The 27,909-nt window shown below is 42.0% G+C and overlaps 1 protein-coding gene across 1 annotated transcript in view; it reads left to right on the top strand.

Annotated features, from left to right (window-relative positions):
• Positions 1 to 4,198: 4,198 nt before the first annotated feature.
• The window catches only part of ADAMTS8 (ADAM metallopeptidase with thrombospondin type 1 motif 8), a 31,714-nt gene continuing 8,003 nt past the window's right edge, over positions 4,199 to 27,909 (top strand). The window contains exons 1-5 of the mRNA XM_087970089.1: positions 4,199 to 5,506; positions 23,055 to 23,294; positions 23,423 to 23,555; positions 24,646 to 24,813; positions 27,064 to 27,362. Of these exons, the coding sequence (XP_087826215.1) occupies positions 4,823 to 5,506; positions 23,055 to 23,294; positions 23,423 to 23,555; positions 24,646 to 24,813; positions 27,064 to 27,362 (1,524 nt within the window). The 5' untranslated portion in view covers positions 4,199 to 4,822. The remainder of the gene's footprint in view (positions 5,507 to 23,054; positions 23,295 to 23,422; positions 23,556 to 24,645; positions 24,814 to 27,063; positions 27,363 to 27,909) is intronic.

Raw genomic sequence — 27,909 nt, 5'->3', positions numbered from 1 at the left:
TTACCAGAAGGAGAATTGGCCAAGTCAGCAAGATATTTGGAACCTCAAAACAGAACTGATATGCGCCTCACAAATACTGGGGAGATTAAGGCCAGGGGTGGGATTCAAATTTTTTAACAAATGGTTCTGTGGGCGTGGCTTAATTGGTGGGTGTGGCTTGGTGGTCATGTTATTGACTGGGCATGGCCAACTCAATATCACTCACATTGAGGCACGCATCTCCTCGCCTGGCCTCTCATGACTATGGGGATGCTACAACACTCGTAAGTGTGAAAAATGGTCATAAGTCACTTTTTTCAGTGCCATTGTAACTTTGAATGGTCCCTCCACACAAGCAAAGTACCAGCAAAGGAGGGGAAAAAAAACTCCAGAGAAGTTCCTGAGACAGGAAGTCTAGTCCTGCCAAGAATGTAATAAGGGTTAACGGAGAGGCAGTTTCTGTAAGCAACACCAGAATGTTTCCTTCCTGCCTTCCTTACAGGATTAGGCCAGTAATTGCTTCTAACAACCGGTTCTCCGAACTGCTTAGAATGTTAACTACCGGTTTTACCGAATAGGTGCGAACTGGTAGAATCCCACCCCTGATTAAGGCTTCCAAACAACATCTCACAAAGGGGCAGGATCAGAGATGGTATTCAGCCAGTTCTGACCAGTTCTGGAGAACCGGTAGTGGGAATTTTGAGTCATTCGGAGAACCGTCAAATGCCACCTCTGACTGGTCCCGCCCCCATCTATTGTCCACCTCCTGAGTCCCAGCTGATTGGCTGGGTCTTCTTTAGTTGCCCTGCACAGGAGAACGGAGCTGGAAAGCAGGTCAATGGGGTGGGGAGGGAAAGGGGATTTTGCAATATGCTTCCCCTGCCACGTCCACCAAGCCACGCCTACCAAGCCATGCCACGCCCACCAAGCCACGCCCACAGAACCAGTAGTAAAAACAATTTGAATCCCACCACTGGGCCAGATGAGGTCATTTGTGGGACTTGGCCATCTTAGCCAAGTGAAACTCGTATAACATTAGCTGGGAGCTGAGGGACTTTTCATCACACAAAGTGACTTTATTTTATTTATTTATTTATTTGTTTGTTTGTTTGTTTGTTTGTTTATTTGTTTATTTATTTATTGGAATTTGTCAAACCAAAACGAGAACAAGAATTAGAGAATAAAAATACAATGACGGGGACGATAGGCACGTTAGCGCGCTGAGGCACGCCCTCTCTAGTGACCACTTAAGTGTGAAGTAAGGACCACGGAAGTCCATTTGTGACAGAAACTGTGAAAATTTGTAGCGGAGACAACTGAATCAGGTAGGGCATTCCAGACTTCGACAGCTGCATTATAGAATTACTTTTTTTTTTTCAGTCAGGTTTAGAACGATTTACATTGAGTTTAAAGCGGTTGTTCACTTGTTTGAAGGTCTGTGGAGATTCTCAGTCATCCAGATTATAGTTGTTTCAAAAGTGCTTCTTCAAAAGGCACCTGGGCTTTTTTTTTTCCTTGAGGAGGAAGAAGAAAAAATTGTTTCACTTCTCATCCATTGGTTCTTGGATGAGAAGCAACATGTATTCTTCCTCCTCCTCCTCCTCCTCCTCCTCCTCCTCCTCCTCCTCCTCCTCCTCCTCCTCCTCCTCCTCCTCCTCGAAAAGACCGTCCAGTCGCCTTTTGAAAAAGGACCTTTGAAAATGACTTGTCTATAGTTCTTTTTTTTCCCTTCAGAACCACATCTAATAACGATTATTGAACTCCTGAGAGATGGTGTGTGTCACCATTTTCACATGGAGGGCTCAGAAATATTGCCGTTGTTACCTCATGACTAAGCTTCAGTCTATTTCTGAAGACAGAAAGGACCCCCATCTTCATATCGCTTCTGGCACAAATTCCTCACGCTGTTTGGGTGCGTGACAAGAGCTGTGCCCAGTTTATATACCCGCGGCCTTCATCCTCCCAAAAATAAGAGGCCACGGGGCACAAAGGAAAGTTATTAAGCCCCGTTTTAGAGGAAGGTTATTCCTTTCACTTGAGCCTTTTTGCTTCTTATTCAAGAAACAGCATGACTTGAGTGTGTTGAATCTAAACCAGGAAATTTGGATAAAGGGTCCTCGTCACGCAGGGTGTTTTTTTAAACATTAAAAAAAATTAAATTTAAAACACCAGATTAATATTATACTTGAATTCATTTTAAGACTGGCTTCAGCAGCTCTTTTTGGGAAATCCCACAAATAGGGATTTGTGTAGTAATGGTTTTGTAGTTTCAGAATTCCTGTTTGATGCTGTTACTACAGTATAGTAGTCATAGTAATAGTAGCAGTAATTATTATTAAAGTTATGTTTTGCCCAACTCCTACTGACTCTGGATAGTGAACATCTTGTTTAAAATGAAAGAGAGAGGAGAGAGAGAGAGAGAGAGAGAGAGAGAGAGAGAGAGAGAGAGAAGAAGAAGAAGAAGAAGAAGAAGAAGAAGAAGAAGAAGAAGAAGAAGAAGAAGAAGAAGAAGAAGAAGAAGAAGAAGAAGAAGAAGAAGAAGAAGAAGAAGAAGAGGAAGAGGAGGAGGAGGAGGAGGAGGAGGAGGAGGAGGAGGAGGAGGAGGAGGAGGAGGAGGAGGAGGAGGAGGAGGAGGAGGAGGAGGAGGAGGAGGAGGAGGAGGAGGAGGAGGAGGAGGAGGAGTAAAGAGTAAACATAGCAAGGATGACAAAGACTGAATGGAAAACAACCTACACAGTTTAAAAGAAGTTCCACTGTCCCTCACCAGCACTTCTAAACAAAAGCTGAGTGTGAGTCACTTAAATCTTGGGAGAAATTCATTCCAGAGGGCAGAAAAGTTTCCCAATAAATGACATTGTTTAATCAAAAGGAACCCCGAGAACACCAACTGTGCCAGATCGAATCAGCCAGGCAGATGCTATGGGAGACAGGTGATTATTCAAGTACGTCATATACAGTATGTTTGAGACACTCATATTTTTTTTAGAAGAAAGTTGAAGATGCTTTTTTGATATATCTCCACATTCCATCATTTGCTTATTGCTTCAGACACCTTCCTGTGATTATTTGAAAAGGACAGACTGGAAGTCTGGAATTCACGTAACTCCTGATTTTATTTATTTTTATCAATGGAGATGAAATTATGGAAATGCAGTTGTTTGCTCTATTTGTAACTGGAATTCGAAGAATGTGCTTAAGAAACAGGGTAAAAGTCCGAGAACATACATTTGAGAAATAGGTGTCATGTTCTTTGAGGAAGGAAGCATCTTACAGCAAAGCGTATCAGTCACCAGGATCAAAAATAGGAGAGGAAGAATTACATGCAATGGACAATTTGAGAAGGATCGAACATAGAATAATAGAGTTGGAAGGAGGTTTTCTCCAAGATGAAGTTTGGTAGTGGATCAACAAAAGAGGGGAAGGAGGAAGTTGACTTCTATTTCTAATGCCTGGTGTCCTGCAAGACGTTTTATTATTACATCTAAGATAAGAGATCACTATGCACCAGCAAAGAACATAAGAGACAAATAAGTTCTGAATAATACAACCAAAATGAGAAAACGTGACAAAGAGAAAACTCCACACACACACACACTCCACCCCTGTTCAAAACAATTGATGAAGAAGAACTGGAGACCTTATTACATTTCATGCCATTTCTACCCATTCCCCAGAAATCTTGGCTACCCCAATTGAAATTGTCAAGATGAAATTCCTGGCTTTAGTTACGCCTTGACAGCAACTTTGGGTATTGATGCCAGCAATGTACGTGGGAGAGGAAAAAGGATGCTTCCATTCTCCTCTGATTTGGAAATTCCTCTTGGGCAGATCTTTTTCCACCTGGAGCTGGGAGAAACAACATCCCACCTTCCACTAGGGGTGGTTTTTAAGGCAAAAACAGAATCTGTGCAAAGGAGAGGAAAGTTGAGAGGACTGCCTTCCTATGTGGAATTTCAAATAAGTCGATGGATGCGTTTTTTCCTGGCTGCTGAGATCGATCTGGAGCCGAGAAAGAGTTAACCAAGAGAGAATAAAAGAGTTTGGGGTTGGAGAGGGAGGGAGGGAGAGAAATGTTTGAGCTGACACTTCATCTGGGGAGGCGGATCTTCCTGGATCCTGATTGGCCTCAAGTTCCATCCCAAAACTCCACCACCACCCTCTTTTCCCCCCTTTTCCTCTCCCCCCTCCCCAATTCTCCTCCTCCAGCTCTTTGCTCCCTGGGGAGGAGAATGCAGAATAGTGAGCGAGATCAAAAATAAACCTCTTATGTCAAAGCAGAGGAAAGAAAGTATAAATACCGGAGCTCTTTGCAGCTTGCTCTGCAAGGAGCTACTCAGGGAGAGAAAGTCCTCGTCCAAGGAAGGAAAAGTGGGAGGGGAGGTAAACCCAAAGAGAAAGAGAGAGAGAGAGAGAGAGAAATTAGAATTTCCCCCAAGACTCTTTCGTCTCTCTGTGCTTTTCCCAACTGGACAAGTTGACTTGCTGGTGCTGCTGTTTTTTGTCTGGTTTTGTGACAGCTGCTTTGCAAAAATCCAGGAGGCCCCAAGGAAGTTGAGCTGGTGAAGAAATCACGGTTGGGGCAGAAAAAGGATTTTTCACCCTTTGCACCCTGGGCTACTTTGCTGCAAACTCAGCTGATCCCTTGTGGTTTTTTTTTGCCTTCTCCAACCTTTGTCTCCTTCTGCCTTTCTCCTTCATTTCCTAGTCTTACGCTTTGCAGGATTGCACCCTATCTCAAAGCCAGTTGGGCATTTGCTTCTCCGGTGATCCGGTCCATCTCTCTCTGTGTGTGTCTGTCTGTCTCTCAACTTGTCTTCTCCTCCTTCTCCAGCTTCTAGCATCTATGCCACTTCCTCTTCAGCAGCAATCCCGCCCTAGCTGGTTGGCGGCAGCTCTCTTTTCGCTCTTCCCGGTTCTGCTGTTTCAAAATGCCTGGGCATTATCTCTCCACAATAGGGACAGTGTTCAGGAGGTGGTGCCCGTCTGGGGAGATATGCCTTGGGTCAGGGGAAGACCGGTTTCCTTCTCCATCGTGGCCTTTGGGAAAGTGCTCCTGCTGCAGCTGGAACCCGATGCCAGCTTCTTGGCTCCTGGGCTGAAGATTCAACATGTTGGTAGAAAAGAACCTGTTGGGTTCTTGACTGAGAAAAAGGAGGAGGAGGAGGAGGAGGAGGAGGTGAAGCTCAGCAAGTGCTTCTACTCAGGGACTGTCAACTCACAACCCAACTCCCTAGTGGCTGTCAGCTTGTGTGAGGGCATCCATGGCTCCTTCTTTGTGGATGGAGACAAGTACGTCATCCAGCCCCAAAACCGTGGCAGCCGAGATCCCCTGATGCAGGTTCATCAGCTCCAGTGGAGAAGCTCTTCCAAAGAAGCTGCCAAGGACAGGCGAGGAGGGGAAGCCCAGCTGGATCCCAACAGCACCCCCTTCAACAGAGAGAAAAGGTTCACCTCCCAGGCTCATTATGTGGAGACCCTGCTGGTGGCTGATACTTCCATGGTCCAGTTCTATGGGCCCGATCTGATGGTAAGTGAGAATGCTTTTTCCTATTCCTGCTTATCTTTCCAGGCAGGACTCAGGCGTGCAAAACTGCTTAGATCAATAAGCAGGGTGTTCCTGTTGCACGGGGTAGCAACCTTGATGAAACGCAGCCTCGTGTCATAACAGTTGTAAGCGCCCCAGATCTTGGGATCTTCCTTACAAATCACATTGCTTTTTAAATTCACACGGCAGTCTTCAGCCTCCCCTCTGTACTACGAGGGTAGTTAAGTTTGGTTCGCTTTGCAGAGCAGTTTTAGCAACTCAGAAGAGAGCGGCTGAGATTCTCCCGATTGGGACAGGACTAGGTAGTCGTGGCATCGAAGGGAAAGACGCAAAGAGGACCAGCATTGAAGAAGGTACAGACAGGGTCACTGCAGGACACAAATATCATGTCTTTTAAGCTTGCCTTTTATAGAAGAGCAGGATTCTGTATTAACCGAGACTCGGAGTAGCCGCGGAACAACGAGGGCTGTTAAAAGCTAGCTGCATTTTCTTCCCAGTATGATGTCATCTGCATCCTTGCATTCTCCTTCTCCTGGTTGGTATCCCTGGATGAGGCCAAGAGACATTACGGATAAAGTCACGTATGCTGATATACGTTGCAAGAGCAAGCTTAACACCTAGGCGTTATTTTTTTGGCCGCAGTCCCAGGGCTCCAGTAACGCTCAGCTCCAGCGTGACTATGGAAATTGGCTACTGCTTCAGCTGGTTGGCAGGAGGAAGAGATCTGCATTTTTAGCCAATCTCTATAGATATTCTGGTTTGGCCTCCTGCTCTTTGTCCCTGGGGAAATGGTCTAATAGAAGCTGAAAGCCTGGTGTATTCTGTAGGACAAAGATAAGACACTCTTTTCTGTCTGTCCTCTAAATTTTTACTTTAAAAAAAAAGTCTACCTTTAAATCCCTCCCCTCCCCTTCCCTTCCCTCCTGCTCCAAAGCAAAAGACTTTTGAGATTTTTGGAGTCTATATGATTGCACGTTAATACAGTATAATATCGTTCAGTAAAATGTAAGGTGGAACAATTTGATTTTCCTGTAGTGGATAGGGAAACTAGTAACTGTGCTCTGTACCAAACAGATGACAAGAAAACTATAAAACAATTGGATAGGATAGGCATGTATGTGTCATATTTTGGTGTCATCTGAATGAATGCAAGATCTATCATATTGGACAGTTTAGGGTCCTCTTGCTTAATCCTTGGCACAATTGCTTAGTTTGTTTGGGAAGAAAGCAGTCTAGACACTCAACTGTATGTTAACTTTCAAGTTCCGGAGAACATGTTTTGTGTCTGTCTGTCTGTCTGTCTGTCTGTCCATCTCTCTGTCTGTCTGTCTGTCTCTCTCTCTCTCTTTCCCCTCCTGTGAGAGACAGACAGACAGAGACAGCAGAGAGAGAAAGAGAGAGACAAAGACATACATACACACACAGAAAGAGAGAGGAGAGAAAAGAAAAGAAAAGAAAAGAAAAGAAAAAAGAAAAGAAATTCTGGTTATTTTTTTCAGACCCCTGAAGAAAATACTAAAACCTGAGTAATTCCATGCCAGTCTCCATGAAAACTGCATTCAAATTTACTAGCATTAATTGGAAAAGTATTCCGCCTGGAATTTATATCCAAAAAAAAAAAAATGCTCCAACTGCTACGTTTCAGAGCATAAATTAATCTCTTAAAGACACTACATGAGAAGAAAGGGAGAAACTGTTTCATTTGAAGTCTGCTAAGTGCATTTGTGATATTTATTGGCTTTGCGTAACGTCGGTTAAAAGATTTTAAGATGGAAATAATGGAGAGGGGGTGGTAGACATGACCAATTTGTGAAAAATAAATAAAAAGAGCAGACGAAATATGCTTTGCCTTTCAGTTTAGCAATGAAAATAGTGTTTGGTGGGTTCAGGGGCTTTGTTGTAACTCTGCCCTTCCACTTGTGTACCACCATATATCACCATAAGGAATGTGATTTGTACATGACTTGAGATGATTAACATACGGTCCCCAAACTAAACATGTGCAGTGCGCATGCATAAATTATTTATAATGGATAAAGAGTGTTTTAGCATTTGTTTAGCATCAGCATTTGTTACACGACAGCAACGAATCTTGGGCAATTTGGCCTTTTATGTAGCATTCACGTGAGAATTGCTGTATTAACTTCAACCCATTACTGAGTTCCCCTCCTACACCTAACAGATAACAGATAATCAGAGTTGGAAGGGACCTTGTAGGTCATCTAGTTCAACCCCCTGCCCAAGCAGGAGACCCTACACCATTTCTGACAGATGGCAGTCCAATCTCTTCTTGAAAGCTTCCAGTGATGAAGCTCCCACAACTTTTGAAGGCAACTTCTGTTCCATTGATTGATTGTTCTCACTGTCAGAAAATTCCTCCTTATTTCCAGGTTAAATCTCTCCTGGTTCAGTTTCCATCCATTATTCCTTGTCTGGCCTACAGGTGCTTTAGAAAATAGCTTGACCCCTTCCTCTCTGTGGCAGCCCTTCAAATATTGGAAGGCTGCTATCATGTCTCCCCTAGTCATTCTCTTCACTAGACTAGCCATGCCCAGTTACTATAACCATTCTTCATAAGTTTTAATCTCCAGTCCCCTAATCGTCCTCTCCTTGAATTTGCACAAAACAAGTTAGCTGTCCCCACTGCTTTTATTATGTTTGTTTTAAGTCACCATCAAATGTTGACTTGTTCAACAAACCATGACTAAATAAAACCATTATTTGGCTCAACACTTGAAAGACCATTGCTGATTAAACCCACATTTGCTTAGTGTCCTCTTAGCTGATGTCATGATCCTTCAGACAAATTCAAACTGCCTATAAACACAATCTAATTCATTAATCCATGGTTCATTAGTTGTACACACATGATGCACATTTACATTTTTAAAATATACTTACAACGAATGAGTCAGAGGTACATTCTGATACACAAATGCAGACGTTTAGAACTCCTATGGCTGCCGTTTGGCAGAAGTAAGCTAACAAAAGAGACAATTCACACAATTCACACGTTCCAAATGACACATGGTCTAAAGCAGAGGTGTCAAAGTCGATTTCACTGAGAGCCACATCAGAGTTGTGTTTGAACTTGGGGGAGGTGGGGGAGCATGACCAAGGTGGATGTGGCCAGCTCGACATCACTTGTGTCGGGGGCACCTGTGGTGGCCAGAGCACTCTGCCAGAGAAAAAGGCTCACAGGCTTCGTTTTTGTCCGCGACCACCTCCTGCAACCCTCTGCCAGCAAAAATGGAGCTCATGAGCTCCATTTTCCACTGGCAGAGGCACCACAGGCCAGTCCTTTGCTGTTTCCAGGGTGGCCCCACCAGTGGTGGGATTCAAAAAAAATTACTACCAGTTCTGTGGGCACGGCTTGGTGGGCATGGCATGTCTTGGTGGGCATGGCAGGGGAAGATACTGCAAAATCCCATTCTCTCTCCACCCCACTAACCTGCTTTCCAGCTCCATTCTCCTGTGCAGGGCAACCAAAGAAGACCCAGCCGATCAGCTGGGACTCGGGAGGCACAGAATAGAAGGGGGCGGGGCCAGTCAGAGATGATATTTGCCGGTTCTCCAAACTGCTCAAAATTTATGCTACCGGTTCTCCAGAACTGGTCAGAACCTGCTGAATACCACCTCTGGGCCCCACGGGCCAGATCTAAGCCTTGAGTTTGACACCCTGATCTAAAGAGAGACCCCAGTTCCACAAAGGGACAATCATCTTGGCATCTGGAGGCACTCCTGTGAGCCTCTACAAGCCAGCAGATTCTGTATTTGACAATGCATACTTGAAAGTCAAGACAGTTCTAACGTCGATGAAGATTGTCAGTCATCCAGGCACAGTTGTCTGAAAGTTGAGTTCCTTGGATGAGCAGCAAAATGTCTCAAAGCAACAAGAAATGAATCTAGTTGCCATGACTCAACTTTCAGTCCAAACAATAAGAAGAAGGGGTCTCAGGTAACAGAATAACAGAGTTGGAACAGACCTTGTACGTAAGCTAGTCCAACCCGCCCCACCCAAGCAGAACATCCTACAGGACCTACACCATTCCTGAGAGATGGCAGTCCAGTCTCTTCTTGAAAGCCTCCAGTGATGAAGCTCCCACAACTTCCGAAGGCAACTTCTGTTCCATTGGTTGATTGTTCTCACTGTCAGAAAAATTCTCATTTTCTCCTTATCCACAGGGTCTCTGTGGCTACTGACTGTAGCTTTTTGCACTTATGTTTTTCTTTTCTCCTGTTCCCCTGATTTTGAAAACTAGGGGTGCTCTTCTAGATGCCTATGGATATTCTCAGTCATCCTAGGTCATGGTTGTCCTAAAAGTGTTTTTTTCAAAGGGCAACTGGACTTTGTTTTTCTTTGGAAGTCCAGTTGCCTTTTAAAAAAGCAACATTGAGACGATGCTCTTCTAGGCATCTGCAGCTGGAATACTCCACATCCGATGCACCCTTGCTAAGAAATCCACAGCTGTTTAGAACAAGACATTTTCTCTCTCAAGCTCTGCTGGGGAGGTGTTCTCATAGACAGAAGCCATAGCGGGGAGGGAAAAACCCTCCCCTTGTCTTCAAAACAGTGGCTTGACTCCAGTACTGCTAAAGTTTTCCATCCTTAACCTGTGCAATGACTTCAGGTTTTGTGATAGACGTGTGTCCTGTGCCTGCAGATAGTTACTTCTTAGCCATCCCACTTTATAGTCGCCCGTTGAATGCCACTAAGAACATGCCTGTTTTTTGTTTTTTTTCAAGAAACAGGATTTAGATACAGATACAAATTAATAGAGTTGGAAGGGACCTTGTAGGTCATTTAATCCAAACCTCCGCCCAAGCAGGGGACCCTACACCGTTTCTGACAGATGACAGTCCAGTCTCTTCTTGAAAGCCTCCAGTGATGAAGCTCCCACACCTTCTGAAGGCAAACTGTTCCATGGGTTGATTGTTCTCACTGTCAGAAAATTTCTCCTTACTTCTAGGTTGATTCTCTTCTTGATCAGCTTCCATCCATTATTCCTTGTCTGGCCTTTGGGTGCCTTGGAAAACAGGTTGTCCCCCTCATCTCTGTGGCAGCTCCTCAAATATTGGAACACTGTCTCATGTCTCCCCTGATCCTTCTCTTCACTAGATTAGCCAAGCCCAGTTCCTGTAACCGTTCTTCATATGTTTTAGTCTCCAGTCCCCTAATCATCTTGGTTGCTCTTCTCTGCACTCTTTCTAGAGTCTCAACATCTTTTTATAGTGTGGTGACCAAAACTGGATGAGGTACTCTAGGTGTGGTCTTACTAAGGCTTTATAGAGTGGTATTAGTACCTCATTTGATCTTGGTTGTATCCTTCTGTTAATGCAATTTAGGATTCCATTAGCCTTTTGGCAGCTGCTGCACACTGTTGGCTCATATTTAACTGGTTGTCCACTAAGACTCCAATTTCGCTCACACTGCTACTAAGCCAGGTTTCAACCCAGTCTATTTGTGTGGTTTTGGTTTTTCTTGCCTAAGTGTAGGACTTTACTTTTCTCTACACTGAATTTCATTTTGTTAGATCTGCATTTGATTTGGCCCACTGTGGGTATGAGCAGAACACCTTATGTTCCTGCAGCCCTTAAATTTAAAGAGCATGCTCCATGACTCCAGCCAGCAGCAATATCGGGCGAATCTGAACAATAAAGCCTTTTTTTTTTTAATGTCCTTTCAGGATCTGTGAACTCTGTCTTCTAGATGGAGACATTGCATTAGAGCTACGCTGTTCTGCCAAAAAATCTCTCCATTTATTCCTAGCATCTTAAACTAACCCTTGGGTAAAAATGAACCTGAACCGCCACCACTCATTGCTTCCTTAATTGCTTTTTTCTTATTTAGAAACAATTTGCTGAGCACATTATCACAGCTAAGGCTTGATTGTAAACTCTGGGTGGTCTTTTGCTCTGACTGCCATTAGATTTCAACAGGTGTCTCTGTCACTGCCAACAATTAAGCAGGGAAAGAAGCTTCCACCGCCGTGAAAGTGCAAATGGTGTGGAAAGAGGGGTCTTTGGTGCTGTCTGGGTTTCATTGTTTTCTTGCAGACATTTCATTAACCAACTAGGTAATACCATCAGTGCACCCAGCTTCCTTTGTGCCAGGGCAGGCAGGACTAGAACTCACAGTCTCCTGGGGATTGGCCCAAAGTCACCCAGTTGCTTTTGTGCCTAAGGTGGGACTAGAACTCACAATCTCCTGGGGATTGGCCCAAAGTCACCCAGTTGCTTTTGTGCCTAAGGTGGGACTAGAACTCACAGTCTCCAGGGGTGGGATTCAGTTTGCTGCCCGGTTGCTGGGTGGGCGTAGGCATGGTGGGCATGGTCTACCGGAACATCCTGTTTCTGGCTTCCGGTGGGCCTCTAGAGCCCAAGGGAGGCCATTTTTTCCCCTCCCAAGGGTCCTGGAGGCTTCCCCTGGGCCTCTGGGAGGGCGAAAACGGCCTCCCCCCAGCTCTGGAGGCCCTCTGGAAGCTGGAAACAGGCCCATTTCTGAACGTCCAGAAGGCCCATTTTTCCCCCTCCCAGAGCTTCCAGGCGGACCCTGCGCTTAACGTCCATCATTGCATGGAAACTCCTGGAAGGGGCAGGGCAGGGTGGGTGGGGCCAGCCGGTCAGTTGAAATACCGTTTCGGCAAACCAGATGTAACTTTAACATCTGGTTTGCCCAAACCAGTCCGAACCGGTAGAATCCCACCCCTGACAGTCTCCTGGTAATTAGCCCAAAGTCATCCAGTTGCTTTTTGTGGCCTAAGGTGGGTCTAGAACTCACAATCTCCTGATGTTTGGGCCAAAGTCATCCAACTGCTTTTGTGCCTAAGGTGGGTCTAGAACTCACAGTCTCCTGATGTTTGGGCCAAAGTCATCCAGTTGCTTTTGTGCCTAAGGTGGGTCTAGAACTCACAGTCTCCTGATGTTTGGGCCAAAGTCATCCAACTGCTTTTGAGTCCAAGGAGAGACTAGAACTCACAGTCTCCCAATTTTTAGCCAGTTGCCTTAACCATTGCACCAAACAATGTTGGAAGAAAATGTCATGGGCCATGCCTCCTACTTTTCCCCCTGTAAGATAGCCTATGATACTGATTCAGGAATGAGAAAAATAGTTGGCTTGTATGCAGTCAAAATAGACAGGCACAAAAATATTCTGTGCACACCCTAGCCAATCTTTCTTTTTCTCCTGCTGAAAGATACAGGCATCATGAACCATATTCTGCCTTTTTTGGAGATGTTCAGAATTAATCCATATATGAACAAATTTAATTTTTAACAGACTGACTTCTTTTGTTTCTTACTTTCTCCTCTGAACATCAAAAAGTTTTTTTAAAAAACCCTCCCCAGGGAGAAAACATATCCCCTATAAAAAGGCAAAGAAGGATATTCAAATTTGGATATATGAATTGAAGTGTGGGATTGAAACACATCAAGAATAATGATAACATAGTAATAATGATATAGTAGAAGACAAAGTCAAAATATCGGTAGTTATGATTAGATTAATTAGTAATTAATATATTAAATAAGGAGATTATAAATGATGATGTAAAATGTATATATGTATAACAAGGATAAGTTGGATGTGTTGTGTTGCATTCTCATAATTAAAATTTAAAATATTTTTTTTAAATAAAAGAATGATAATAAACAAGATAGTTTGTAGGGAATTACCATGTCAGTCAGTTGCATCTCCCTACAGTAGAAAAGATTTTTAGGTGAGCTGTGTTCATTGTCTTAAAATTGCTGTCCAGGTGCTACAATCCAACAGGAAGTTTCGAAATCTCGATATTCTTTGTGCCGATGTTTCTCTTTGATCTGCAAACTGCCCCAGATTGGGCAATCCTTCAAAGAAGGAGACCTTCCTCTGAAACTAGGACACGGGGCCACCCAGAGCAGGATTCTTCTCAACTTCTTCTTCTACGGTCTGTCTAATGTTAAACAGCTGCTTTCATGTGGCTTTGTAGTGCCTATTGGCACAGCAACTCTCGATTATGAAGCGTTCTGGTATGAAAAACACACTTCAAAAAATGGACATTGTTATTCTGAAGGCCAACAGTTGAAAGAAAACTTTGGAGAAATTTCCAAGCCCAAAGAAAAGCAGGCCAGTCTAACAGTTGTTAGTTTGCCCTCACATTTGTCTTCAATGGGGGAAATTTAAGATATTCTATGAAGTTTGGTTCTATTTATAAGATAGGATAACCACGTTGGAGAACCAGTTTGGTTTTGTGATCAAGGTGATGGACCAGATATGGGACACCTGAAATCTGCCTTAGGCACAAAAATCTGAGGTGACTTTGAGCCAGTCACTCTTTCTCAGCCCAGGGGAGAAGGCAATGCAAACTACTTCCAAAAACACCACCTAGAAAACCAAATGACATAATTTCTGGGAATTATCCTAACTCAAAGACAAAACAACTTTCTTTCCTTTCCTTTCCTTCCCTTCCCTTCTTTCGTTTCCTCTTTCTCTTCCCTTCCCTTCTTTCCTCCCCTCCCTTCTCTCTCCTCCCCCCTTCCTCCCTCCCTTCCCTCCCTTCCCTCCTCCTTTTCTTTCCTCTTTCCTTTCCTTTCTCACCATTACCCCTTTTCTCCCAATAAGAATTCAATAGGTTGGCTACTTTGAACCTTCTTGAACATTTTGCCAAATAGATCTTCAAACAAAGTTGACATCAACTATAATGGGATGTCAGCCAATGAGGCCTGAAGATTACCTGGACAAAGGACAGAAGCAGCACCAACATAACAGGATAGCAAGAGCATTATGTGGGAGGCATGTGTGAGCCAGACTGATGTTGCCAGAATAGAAGGAGAAGGATTGGGTAATCACTTGGTGCTTTTAATTGTTACTTACAAGTCCCACTATTCCTGTGAGGGGATCAGGTTAGAAGGTGCGTAGGATGCCACTTCCCTATCTCCCATCTAACTCATCTATCTTAGTTTGAATTCGTTGACTAACTTTAAGAACTCAACCCGAACTTCATATCTGAACTGTATATAGTAGCACTTTTGTTCAATCTTCATTCCCCATGAAATCTGAAAGTGTCTATTTTGAGAAGTTCTCTCCCTCACCAAGACTTCTATTCCTAAAGTTCTTTGGGAAAGGAAATGGCTCTTCAACAATTTAAGACTGTTGTGCGGATAATGTGCCCATTGAATCTTCAACCCTCATGAAGAACAAAGGACAGTAAGGAAGAGGCAATATCAGACAAGAAGATGATTAAAGGGATGGAAATGAATCAGGCAGAAGAAAAGGACACAAGAAGAGCCAGTAAGGAAGACTCTTTTTTTTTTAAGGCAGAGAGAAAAGTGGGGAAGGGAGTAAGAAAAATCAAGAAAAGAGGCACAATCTCAGTAATATTGAGCAGGGGTCTCCAATCTTGGCAACTTTAAGCCTGGTGGACTTCAAGGCTTTGCTGGCTTGGGAATTCTGGGAGTTGAAGTCTGCCAGGCTTAAAGTTGCCAAGGTTGGAGACCCCGATATAGAAGACAAACTGGCTAATGGGGGAACCATTTCAGATGTCCCAACTGTCTTCTGCTCAGCTAGACTGAACAATAACAACAGAGTCAGTTTGATTTAGTAATGAAGGCACCAAGCCAGGAGACTATGAGTTCTAGTTCTGCCTCAGACATGAAAGCCGTCTGGGTGACTTAGAGCCAATCACTGGGAGATTGTGAGTTCTAGTCCCACTTTAGGCATGAAAGCTGGCTCTCTCTCTCAGCCCAATCTACCCATAAAATTGTTGTGGTGAAAATAGGAGGAAGAAGGACTATTAGGTATATTCACCACCTTGAGTTATACAGAAAAAAAAAAATACTAAAAGTGGGATGAAAAAGGAAAATGGATAAAATAAACTATTGTGCACAATTGAATTCCTGGATTGTGCTTCAAATTGACAGAGGAGGTGCTGTTATTTGAGATGGGAGCCAAGACCTTATCAAAACTATGTAGTAAACAGTACAGGCTGCAGAGGTGATATTCAGCAGGTTCTGGCCAGTTCTGGAGAACTGGTAGTGGAAATTTTGAGTAGTTCGGAGAACCAGCAAATACCGCCTCTGACTGGCCCCGCCCCCATCTATTCTCTGCCTCCCCTTGAGTCCCAGATGATTGGCTGGGTCTTCTTTGGTTGCCCTGCACAGGAGAACGGAGCTGGAAAGCAGGTTAGTGGGGTGGGGAGGAAATGGGGATTTTGCAGTATCCTTCCCCTGCCAGGCCCACCAAGCCACGCCCACCAAGCCACATCCACAGAACTGGTAGTAAAAAAAAAAATTGAATCCCACCACTGACAGGCTGTCTGTGTTTCTTCACCACCCTTGCCCAAGACAAGTGACCTCAGAAGAAATCAAATGATATTAACAGCAAGCAAGGATTGTCTCGGGGCTGCTGTTCTAGTCCGGCTAGTGTGAGCATCTGTGGTCTGGCTACTTCCCAGCTCCAGCTGACTAGGAACCATAATGATCACAAACCATTCACACAGAGATTCCACCACTTCCTGTGGCTTACTTCGCGTGTCCAGGTAGTTTGCTTAAAGCATCTTCATTGTGCTCTTGCAAACGAACCAGTAGTATCTTTTTCCCCCAATATATTTAAATACATTTAAACAGGATACACAGGAAGATCTTAATATGCCTAGCTGGTACAGCTGTTGAAAATATGTCCTTCCCCTGGACATATGTTGCACTTTTATTCATTCTTTATCATTTTTATTAGAGATTTTCATGGAGATAAAAGATAAGCAGGCAATAATATAAAGGAGGAGTAAAGGGAAAAAAAGTGTCAGCCAAGAGCTTGAAGGAAAATGATTACAAAAAGAAAAAAAGATAAGATAAATAAACAAGTTATTTCCAATCTTCCTTTCTGTACTTATAAACTTATCTACTCTCTTCCCTCATTAAAGTTACTTTAATGAATACTTCCAAGAGTGAATACTTCCAATATTCAGTTAGTTTTAATCAGTAAACCCATACATTACTAATTCATTTTTCCCATTTTCAACAAAAAGCCCAGAAGTTTCCAAACTTTCTATCTATCTATCTATCTATCTATCTATCTATCTATCTATCTATCTATCTATCTATCTCTATCTATCTATCTATCTATCTATCTATCATTTATCATCTCTCCATTACCTGTCTATCATCTATCAATCATCTATCATTTATCATTCATCTTCTATCCATTATCTATCATCTATCAATTATCTATCATTATTATCTATCAATCATCTACCGTATCAATCATCTATCATCTCATTCATCTACTCATTATCTATAATCTATTATCTATCAATCATCTATCTATCATCTATCATTCATCATCTATCCATTACCTATCTATCATCTATTATCTATCAGTCAACTATCATCTATCGATCACTTATCAATCAACTATCATCTATCTATTATCTAGCTAGCAGCTACAGTAACTAGCTATCATCTACTATCATTTATCATCTATTATCTATCATCTATCAGTCATCTATCATCTATCAATGCATCATCTATCAATTATCTATTATCTATCTAATTTAGTATCACCCATAGAGAACAGTTGGCTTGCTTCTTAAATGCTAAAAAAAAAAAAAAAAAACAGCCACTGTGTGGATCTTTAAGTTGCAATGTTGTACATCTCTGTCACCAATGTGACTGAGTAGCTCTAATATACCTGAGATAGAGCTTTTTCCAGCTCTATTAATTGTCTATTCACTGGAGATACTACCATTTGCTTCTCTTGCTTGGTGCATGCAAAATATGCACCATATCACTGTGCAGAAAACCACATGTGTACTTATACAGAATATCTCAGGGGTTTGTCATCAAGCAAGCTCTACGTTTGCCATGCAGAAGTGCCAAGTGAATTATTCCCACTTTGTTTATAATGTGGTCCAAGCGCATGCCGAGGATATGAGTGTAGTCAGGAAATTATAAATTGTGCAGAATCTCAGCATTTAGGTGGAACTGAGTCAGTAGACCTTTTTCGTTGCTTTTATTGCCCCTGATATCTAACAAGGAGGCTATTTTTAATTTGATTAGAAGTCTAGGTCAAAGAAGATAATGCACGGAAATAGGGGGAAAGGAGGACGTGTTCTGAGAAAGTGATCTAGCTTTTTATTGTTGCCTTTTTTAAAAAGAGCTGTCAGTGATGGTCTAGGATCTAAATGAGTACAAGGGTAATTGAAGAAAGTTGGAAAGTATCTTGGCTCAGTGCTGAATCAAATTATTTGGGCAGAAGGTCACAGATTTTAAATCTGGGTCTCTAATTGAACCCATTAATGACTGCAAAGACATCCATGAGGGTTTTCATGCTGTTGCTGTGCAAATGGGGTTCTTTATCAAATATCATTGTTTACTCCAGAGCAAACCTGGTTTTCTCAATGTGAGGTCGATTTTATTTTGCTGGCAAAATAGCATGAAAAAAAAAGAGTATAAGAGAATGTCAGATGAGACATCAAACAAGGGGGGGATTCTCAACTGTTTTCAAGTAGAAGTTCTTTCTTTTCTCTTTCTTTCTTTCTTTCTTTCTTTCTTTCTTTCTTTCTTTCTTTCTTTCTTTCTTTCTTTCCTTCCTTCCTTCCTTCCTTCCTTCCTTCCTTCCTTCCTTCCTTCCTTCCTTCTTTCTTTCTTTCTTTCTTTCTTTCTTTCTTTCTTTCTTTCTTTCTTTCTTTCTTTCTTTCTTTCTAAGTCTCCTTTCCATCTTCCTCCATTTCATCTGTAGCATCAGGAAAGGCTGAGAAATTAGGTCATTTTCAGCCTGACAAGGAGATCAGGAAGTATGGGGGGACGGGACATTAACTTCCTTTTAAGTGAAAAAAAAAAATAGCTTGCCGACTTGGCTCCCATCGGCTAGCCTGGATAGAAGTATGGTCAAAGAAGATAAAATAGCCATTTTGTTGACTATGAAGATACTTATCCTTTCTCTGAAGAAGTGTTTCAATCCTTTATTTCAGGATTTCTTCATATAGAAGCTAAACCATTATCTGGCCAGACACATTTTAGCAAACTATGTTGCATCAAATCATGGTTAATTTATAGCTCAATATATTGTGTAAACTTAGAAAATGGTGGTAACTGTAAGTAAGTCATAGAAATACAGTGTTTCCTAGAATAATAGAGTTGGAAGGGACCTTGGAGGTCTTTTAGTCCAACCCGCTGCTTGAGTAGGACACCAGATAAAATGGTTTTGTAGTCTCCTTTTGAAAGCCTCCAGTGATGGAGCACCTTGAAGGCAAGCTGTTCCATTGGATGATGGCTCTCATAGTTAGGAAATTTCTCCTTAGTTCTAGATTGCTTTCTCTTCTTGGTTAGTTTCCATCCATTGCTTCTTGTCTTGCCTTTTGGTTTTTGGGAAAATAATTTGAACCTCTCATCTTTGTAGAAGCCCCTCAAATATTGGAACACTGGTATCCATATCACCCCAGTCCTTCTTTTCATTAGACTTGGGAAGCTACTTTGCTATGCAAGTCAAATGCAGATTGGGTTGTGATTGCACAGACTGCAGACACTTCCCTTAGTACCAGCAGGCTCTCTGCCTCAGGACAACTCATCATAGCCAACTCACTGTAGCCAACTTGCCATGGCCAACTCTCTACGGCAAACCTGCAGTACTGTATTCTAACCATTGTGCCACCATGGCTCTTCAATAACGTTATTAGAATGTAACATTGCATTCTAATCATTCTTGGTTGATGGCAGCCAGTACCCAAACCACATGAAATGTTTGAGGGGGGGGGAGGGAGGGAGAGAGAGAGAGAAGAAAGCATCCATCTCTGGTGTATTTGGGGAAAGAAAAATATAGATCCAAACCAGATGGTGTTTCATACCAACGCTAAATCTAACACCTGTACTCAAATAAAGACTCTTTGGGGACCAATTTTGAGAACAACTGTGGTTTTCAGTAAAACAGTGAGCACCATCAGTCATAAAAGTTTGTTGTTTTTTTTTAAAAAAAAAGCCCAATTATTAGATGACAAACTCATAAAGCTACTTCCTATGTCATAGTTTGGCTTGCCCAGAATGCATTTTCCAAGTTGAGTTGCCTTAAAACCAAAACAAAAAAGGCATCTGGTTTGGATCTATATTTTTCTTTCCCCAAATACATCAGGGATGCATGCTTTCTTTTCTTTCTCTCTCCCTAAAATATTTCATGTGGTTTGGGTACTGGCTGCCGTCAACCAAGAATGATTAGAATGCAGTGTTATGTTCTAATAACATTATTAAAGAGCCATGGTGGCACAATGGTTAGAACGCAGTACTGTAGGCTACTTCTGCTGACTACCAGCTGCCTGAAATTTGGCAGTGACTTAGCCTTCCATCCTTCCAAGGTCAGTAAAATGAGGACCCAGATTGTTGGGGGAAATATGCTGACTCTGTAAACTTCTTAGAGAAGGCTGTAAAGCACTGTGAAAAGATGTATAAGTCTAGGTACTATAGCTATTGTTATCCAAGAACCAATCAACTGTTCCTACCCTGTATAAAGTTCTACTTTTGCTGCTTTTCTTCAGTTTGTGTGTTGTCAATCAGGGAAGTGCATTGTCTTTTTCACTGTTCAGACGACAAGATTGTCTGTTTACCCTCTGATCAGAATATTTCCATCTTTTATGGGGCTCAACGCAGCAATGCATTTATTATATATATATAATTACAACCCATTTTCAGCAAACGAAGAAATACTAGTTCATCTAAAAAAAAAAAAAAAAAGCAATTACATTGTTTGGTTAATCTACCAGATGGGCTATTTGGCTTTGATAGGTTAAAGGTTGAACAATTAGCAGAGGAGACTTTTTTTTAAGTTGCCCTTAAATCTCATTTGTGCAGCTTAATTTAAGAATCACCAAAAATCTCAAGGACAAACGGTGCCAGAGAATAAAGTGGTTGCTTGCTGTTTCTCAATATTTTTATCTGTTGTGTAACCGATTGCATTTTTGTCTCATGAGTTTGTGCCAAGCCAAGCTGGAATTCTGACTCACTGATAAGATGTTAACATCAACCTTATACATAGCTGAAGTGTCTGACCTATGAAGTCATCTCACTTCCATCTTCTTCACCCAAACAGAAGGTTCAGTGATGTAAACTCTTGAGAGCTCACGCAAATATCCTGGGCAAAAATGTGTTCCATTCACAAGAACATCATGTCATGTGACTCCCACACACTGTGCTCAATTCAGTGCTTTTTATAGAGTTCTCTGTAAGAAGCTTTGGCGATTGTCACAAATAAGCTGTCTGAAGTCCGTTGCTGATTTGATTTGGTAGATCGGTTCTCTGGAGACCTACAATATCCAGGATTTGCTTAATTCTAACCAAGGATACAGATTAATAGAGTTGAAAGGGAACTTGTAGGTCATCTAGTCCAACCCCCCACCCAAGCAGACCCTACACTATTTCTGACAGAGGGCAGTCCAGTCTCTTCTTGAAAGTCTCAAGTGATGGCGCTCCCACAACTTCTGAAGGCAAAACTATTCTATTCGTTGATTGCTCTCACTGTCAGAACATTTCTCCTTATTTTCAGGTTGAATCTCTCCTTGTTCAGTTTCCATCCATTATTCCTTGTGTGGCCTTCAGGTGCTTTGGAAAATAGCTTGATCCCTTCCTCTCTGTGGCAGCCCCTCAAATATTGGAAGACTGCTATCCTGTCTCCCCTGGTGCTTCTCTTCACTAGACTAGCCATGTCCAGTTCCTGTAACCGTTCTTCTTATGTTTTAACCTCCAGTCCCTTAATCATCTTGGTTGCTCTTCTCTCCACTCTTTATAGAGCCTCAACATCTTTTATTATTATAACTGGATGCAAAAGTGTGGTCTTTTTATTGGATTATTAGGTGCTCTGCAGTACAAGTATAAAACCTGCAATGGCTGGAATTAGCATGGGTTAATCCAATTTACTGATAAAAGGGACACTATCTGTAACAATATGTGTGCATGATTAAGAATGTTCAATTGATGGGCTATCAGCAAGAACAATAGAACTCTTTGGAAACAAGATTATATTTCATAATTATACTCTGACGGCAGAAGGGTTGTTAAAACAAAACAAAATATGAACAGGTCAACATGGGTATTATAACCCGACAGTGTGACATTTGCTTCACTCAAGGCGCACATGGGTCCAGTTTCCTAACATTATTTATTTGGATTGTTGTTACTGATTTTTCTTTCAATCACTTCTGCTTCAGCTTAGTGCTATATAATATGTTTTCAAGCTGTAATACAAACAGCTTTGTCTGTGAGATGTTGGGGGCATGGCAGGGTTGTGTGTGCGCTACCAACATAGCCTGGGAAATGAAGCTAGGGAGGTTTTTTTCTCAGTGTAGTGAAACTGATTTAGGGATTATAGCCTTAATTAAATGAGATTTCATCATGATTGCCTTACGAAATTAATTAGAGAGCGGGCAACTGGCCAAGACATCAACCAGAGATATAAGTCTCTCCTCTGCTTTGTTTTGCAGTCTTGGTGGTTATGAAAGGATAGATTGGTTCTCTATCCAAAGCACCATTTAAACTTTGTTGTGTTGGCAGCAAATTGTGCTGAAAACGAGCACTGAGGCAACCAGAATAAGGAAGAAAAATGTATATATTGTTGGAAGAAATATCCATTTGGTTCTGTTTCAAGCCGGGAGAAAGACACTGGAAACATGGAGGCTGATTGGAAAGATGGTTCATTGATGAAGCAGAACCACATGGATTTGTGGTTCTGGGCAGCTGACAAAATGGAGTTGAGAATGGGTGGTCTTTATACCTACTTTTGGGCTTTGCACTTGAGCTTCCTGTTCCTGTGCAAGAACATATATTCTATTGGCTGTTGTCAGACTGCCATTGGGGCCATGAACAAATCCTAGGAGTTTGTCTGGGCTAAGTTTGATTGAAGTTTGAACTGCTGGGGGTGGTGCAACTGAGATAATGCAATGAAGGGGCTTTGGGCAATTCTTATTGTGGCTGACGGCTAATCCTATCCTTGTTAGATCTTGGGTGAGGGTATTTGCTTATGAATAGAGCGAGTTATCTCTTTATTTCTTAAGTGCTGACATCTGCTGAAGGCTATTACGAAAGGTGCGGGCTGCTTTCCAAAAGCATGTTTCTCCATTTCTCATTCAGGGAAATATAATATTCTGCCTTTTTAATATTTCTCAAAAAATTTCATTCTAGGAGTGGGGTGGGTGCTAACTTTCTACAATGCTTTTATTGCCTCCTACTTTTCTCAGAATTGGGAGGTGTTTGTTATGAGATCTCCACAGAGCAGTTACTCTTCTGCAGTGATTCTCAATTTTGGCCACTGGAAGATAGATGAACTCCCAGAATTCCCCAGCCAGCAGGACTGGCTAGGAATTCTGGGAGTTGAAGTCCACCTATCTTCCAAGTGGCCAAAGTTGAGAAAGACTGTTCTACCATACAGCTCATCACATGCTTTCTAAGCACTGCAATGTGTCACATGCAGTGCAAACGAAACTCCAATGGGAAAATTCTTGAAGGAAATAATAACCTTAAAGTTCTATTTCTTGGAAATACCTCTTGGTTAATTCCATGTCTTTGGTGGGTTTTTCAGAATCATATCCTCACCTTAATGTCTGTGGCTGCTCAAATCTACAAGCACCCCAGCCTGAAGAATTCTATCAACCTGGTGGTGGTGAAGGTCTTGGTAGTGGTAGATGAAAAGGATGGACCAGAAGTATCTGACAATGGCGGTCTGATACTGAGGAACTTCTGTAATTGGCAACAGTTCTTCAACCCTCCAAGTGATCGTCACCCAGAACACTATGACACCGCAATCCTGCTGACAAGACAGGTACTTAGGTGAAGGTTGGCTGGTTTCCCCTGTGGGACACCTTGAAGATGGTCTGGTAGAAGAATGGAGGATGGTTCCTTTGAAACTCAACATTCATATCATTTCCATCTTATCTTTCTCAATCACAGGATTTCTGTGGACATCAAACCTGCAGAACCCTTGGAGTGGCTGAGACTGGCACCATGTGTGACCCAAATAAAAGCTGTTCTGTGATAGAAGATGAGGGTCTCCAAGCAGCCTACACCTTGGCCCACGAACTAGGTAGCTGCCATGCCTATCTTGATGGGCAGGCTGCCATTGTATCAGAACCAACATCTACCTTGCTAGCCCTACATATTGTAGGTTGCATTCTCAAGATTGGCCGTTAAAGAAAGGATGATGGGTAGGGTTGTTGCTACTCTCTGAGCTAGCTGGTTTTCTTGCAGACATTTCATTACCCAACTAAACCACCAAGCTCAGAGAGAATCAAAGACTCCACAGTTCAGCCCTAAGCTATAAATATTCTCTTCTAAAAGATGATAGGTTAAATGGCTTTCTATGATGAAATGTGGAGAACCCGTTGGCACCAAAATGACATAATATTCCAAAATAACATTAAACTTTGTGTCTATATATATATATATATATATATATTCAAAAAAATCAGACATGGCTAGATAGTCCTAGTTATCTATATTCCGAGGAGAATATATGTGTTGTAGCTCCAACATCATGATTTACAATTTTCCGGGAAAGCAGCTGTCTCTGGGTTTCAAAACCAACATAAAATATAAAACATATATAGCTTTTATTATAATGGCAGTTTGATGCCAGAAAGATATGAGTGCATGTTTCAGGTGCCCATTTTTGCTTATTAGTCTCTGAATCCTGCGTCAGAAAAAGATGATGATAGAGAGACCCTGGAAAGAGTACAGAGAAGAGCAGCACAGATGATAAGGAGTCTGGAAGATAAACTGTATGGGGAACGATTGATGGAACTATTTATGTCTAGTCTCATGAAGAGAAGGGCTAATGGTGATATGATAGCAGTCTTCCAGTATTTAAAGGGCTATCACAAAGAAGAGTGGGTTGAGCTATTGTCCAGAACACCTGGGAGCAGGACAAGAAATAATGGGTGGAAGAACATTAAAAGGACAACGAAGAAGAAGAACCTAGGAGAAAATTCCTGATTTTGAGAGCAATTGATCAATGGAATCTGTGCCTTCAGAAGTTATGGGTACTCCTTCTCTTTCAGGAAAGAAATTGTCTGGAATGGAACAGGGTCTCTCCTCTTTGAGCAAGGGGTTGGACTAGAAGTTCCTTCCAACCCTGTTGTTCTGTGTTCTAATCACCTATTTCTCTTTCTTTGCAGGGCACGTGCTCAGCATGCCTCATGATGACTCCAAGAGCTGCGAAAGGCTCTTTGGGACATTAGGAAAGCATCACATGATGGCTCCATTGTTTGTTCACCTAAACAAGACTCTGCCTTGGTCCCCCTGCAGTGCCATGTATATCACAGAATTCCTGGATGGAGGACACGGTACTTATCCTTGTATATCTTCTATATATATATATCTTCTATATACATATACAATACATATACATATACATATATACATATACATATACATATACATATACATATATATACATACATACATACATACATACATACATACATACACATACATTATATATATATATATATATATATATATATATATATATATATATATATATAAAAGCACCACTCACGATCACAAAATCTCCAGAACCGAGACTAAGAAAGGATTTTCTAAATGACCATCAGAGCATTAGTATTTTGTATATTATTATTAACACGCTCTGATGCTAAGGGTTCTACTCCCTCCTACCTGAAAAGAAATCTCTTCCAAATGCAAACACAAGCAGAGGAGAGGAGTTTCCATTTCAGAGCAGCAACCAAACCAGAGCAGCAACCAGCTAGTACAAAATAGTTGAGCTAAGCCACGCCCAGACTCCTTGCTGTCTCCTTCTTGCTCACACAGCAAATACTGTTTCAGTTCCCAAACAGCCCTCAACTGTCTCAAACACTGACAGGACGCTAGCCATAGGATGCTGATAGGCAGAGGCAGACTTTTTCCCCCTTAGTTTCCTCCCCAAAAACTAAGCCCGACCACATAGTTTTGTAGCAAAGCACGGGTATCGAGCTAGTATATAAATAATCATGCTGAGCTTGTTTGACAATGTTTGTCCCTTTGCAAACTGAATCAGGTTTCAAAGCACCATTTTTGGAACCAACTCTGCATTGATGATGAATGCCAAGCTGGACTGTATTTTTGTAAGTCGGTTTTGTATGAGCAGAGCTGATCGCTTTAAGCCTCCAATAAATTAAATGTGTTTTTGGAGAAATAGCACTGATCAAAAACTTAGTCATTTGTTACCTTCATTTCAAACAACACTTTACAGATTTTGCTGTATCTAACGTAAATTGATGCCAATTCAATGTTCATTTCATTAGAACAATTCAAAGTTCATTTCAAAGAACACTTAACAGATAACACCTGTCTCTAACGCAAATTGATACCGACTGTCTTTTAATTATATTATTTTCTTCTGCTGCAAAGTTTCATAAAAGTCTACTTTTAAACATTCTAAGCTTCCATGCAACTTACTTCTCAAAAAATGGGCACTCAAACAAGGGAACCGAGGTGCAGAACTTTTAGAAACTTAATTCATAAACTCTTAAAAATGGAGGGGTGGGAGGTTTGGATCTTTGTTATGGTTCTGGTACCCTGATAAAATATGTTACAATACTTTACATCAGATTGAAGGCTCCTTGAGATAAATGGATGGATCAGAATCAAAATAGATCTGGGAGAGACTTTGAAGTCTTCTGCTCAAGTAAGACACTCAGAGGTGGCATTTAGCAGGTTCTGACCTGTTCTGGAGAACTAGCACTGGTGGGATTCAGCCAGTTCGCACAACTTCCGGAGAACCGGTTGTTCACTTTCTGAGCAGTTTGGTGAACTGGTTGTTGGAAGAAATCATTAGGGCAGAGAACCAGTTGTTAAATTATTTGAATCCCATCACTGAGAACCCGTAGCGGGAATTTTGAGTAGTTTGGAGAACTGGCAAATCCCACCTCTGACTGGCCCCACCTCCATCTCTTCTCTGCCTCCCAAGTCCCAGCTGATTGGCTGGGTCTTCTTTGCTTGCCCTGCACAGGAGAATGGATCTGGAAAGCAGGTTAGTGGAGTAGGGAGGGAATGGGATTTTGCAGTATGCTTTTCCTGTCACACCCACTAAGCCACGCTCACCAAGCCACGCCCACAGAACTGGTAGTGAAATAATTTAAATCCCACCACTGAAGAGACTCTATATAATTTCAAACAAGTGATTATCCAGTCTCTTCTTAAAAACCTCCAGTGTTGGTGCATTCACAATTTCTGGAGGCAAGTTGTTCCACTGGTTAATTGTCTTCACTGTTAGGAAATTCTCCTTAATTCCAGGTTGCTTCTCTCCTTGATTAGTTCCCATCCATTGCTTCCTGTCCTGCCCTCTGATGCTTTGGAAAATAAGTTGACCCACTCTTCCTTGTGACAGCCCCTCATGGATGGATGGATGGATGGATGGATGGATGGATGGATGGATGGATGTTTATTTGTTTGTTTGTTTTAGAGCAGAAAGATCAAGACAATAGCTACAACCAATTTCTGCTTTATGGACTTTTTTAAGAGCCTTGTGGAAATTTGGCTGTAAGGACAATACATTCTTTGAGACTATCTTTCTACTTTTTCTCTTTCATCAGGTAACTGTCTGCTTGATGAACCAGCCCAACCTATCGCCCTCCCGACTGACCTCCCAGGCCAAATACCTCTGTACAACTTAGACCAGCAGTGTCAGCAAATATTTGGCAAAGAGTTCCAACACTGCCCAAATGCCACCCAGGAAGACGTCTGCTCCCAGCTTTGGTGCAAGTTGGAAACTGGAGAGCAACTTTGCCACACCAAAAACGGTAGCTTGCCCTGGGCTGATGGGACACCCTGTGGGCCAGGGAAAATGTGTTTGGAGAGTCGCTGTGTGGCACAAGATACAGTGATGCCCAAGGTAATCTTAAAGTGAGATATAATGGGGACCACCTATCTCTAATAAGGTAGAAATAGCACATGAAGAACAATGATAGTGTCGGTTTGGTTGGGACCGTGTTGAATAAAAACATCTATAATGGGGTAAAATCAGGTGTGAAGAACCAGCAAAGAGGAGATGTTCAAAACTTTCAAAGCTCTGTGTAATAAATGACAGAATATAAACATGAGAGGACAGAGGAAAACTATACCTATTAATCTTTGGCTGACTGGTTAGGATTAGAATGGTTTCCAATTACTACAAAGATCTTTTTCTTTCTTTATCGCCTTTGTTTATATCTGACTTTTATTATTTTTGTAATAACTCAAGGCTGAGAACATACCAGAGATGGTATTCAGCAGGTTCTGACCAGTTCTGGAGAACCAGTAGCGGAAATTTTGAGCAGTTCAGAGAACCAGCAAATACCACCTCTGACTGGAGATTTTACAGTAACCTTCCCCTGCCATACCAACCAAGCCACGCCCACAGAACCAGTAGTAAAAAAAAATTGAATCCCACCACTGGAACA

Source organism: Notechis scutatus, chromosome 7 (assembly GCF_049901735.1).
Source record: "Notechis scutatus isolate UNSWTSFEM ecotype Mainland chromosome 7, rNotScu1.2, whole genome shotgun sequence".
Lineage (NCBI taxonomy): Eukaryota > Metazoa > Chordata > Lepidosauria > Squamata > Elapidae > Notechis > Notechis scutatus.
Note: the sequence above shows the minus strand (reverse complement) of the source record. Positions and strands in the feature narration are given on the sequence as shown.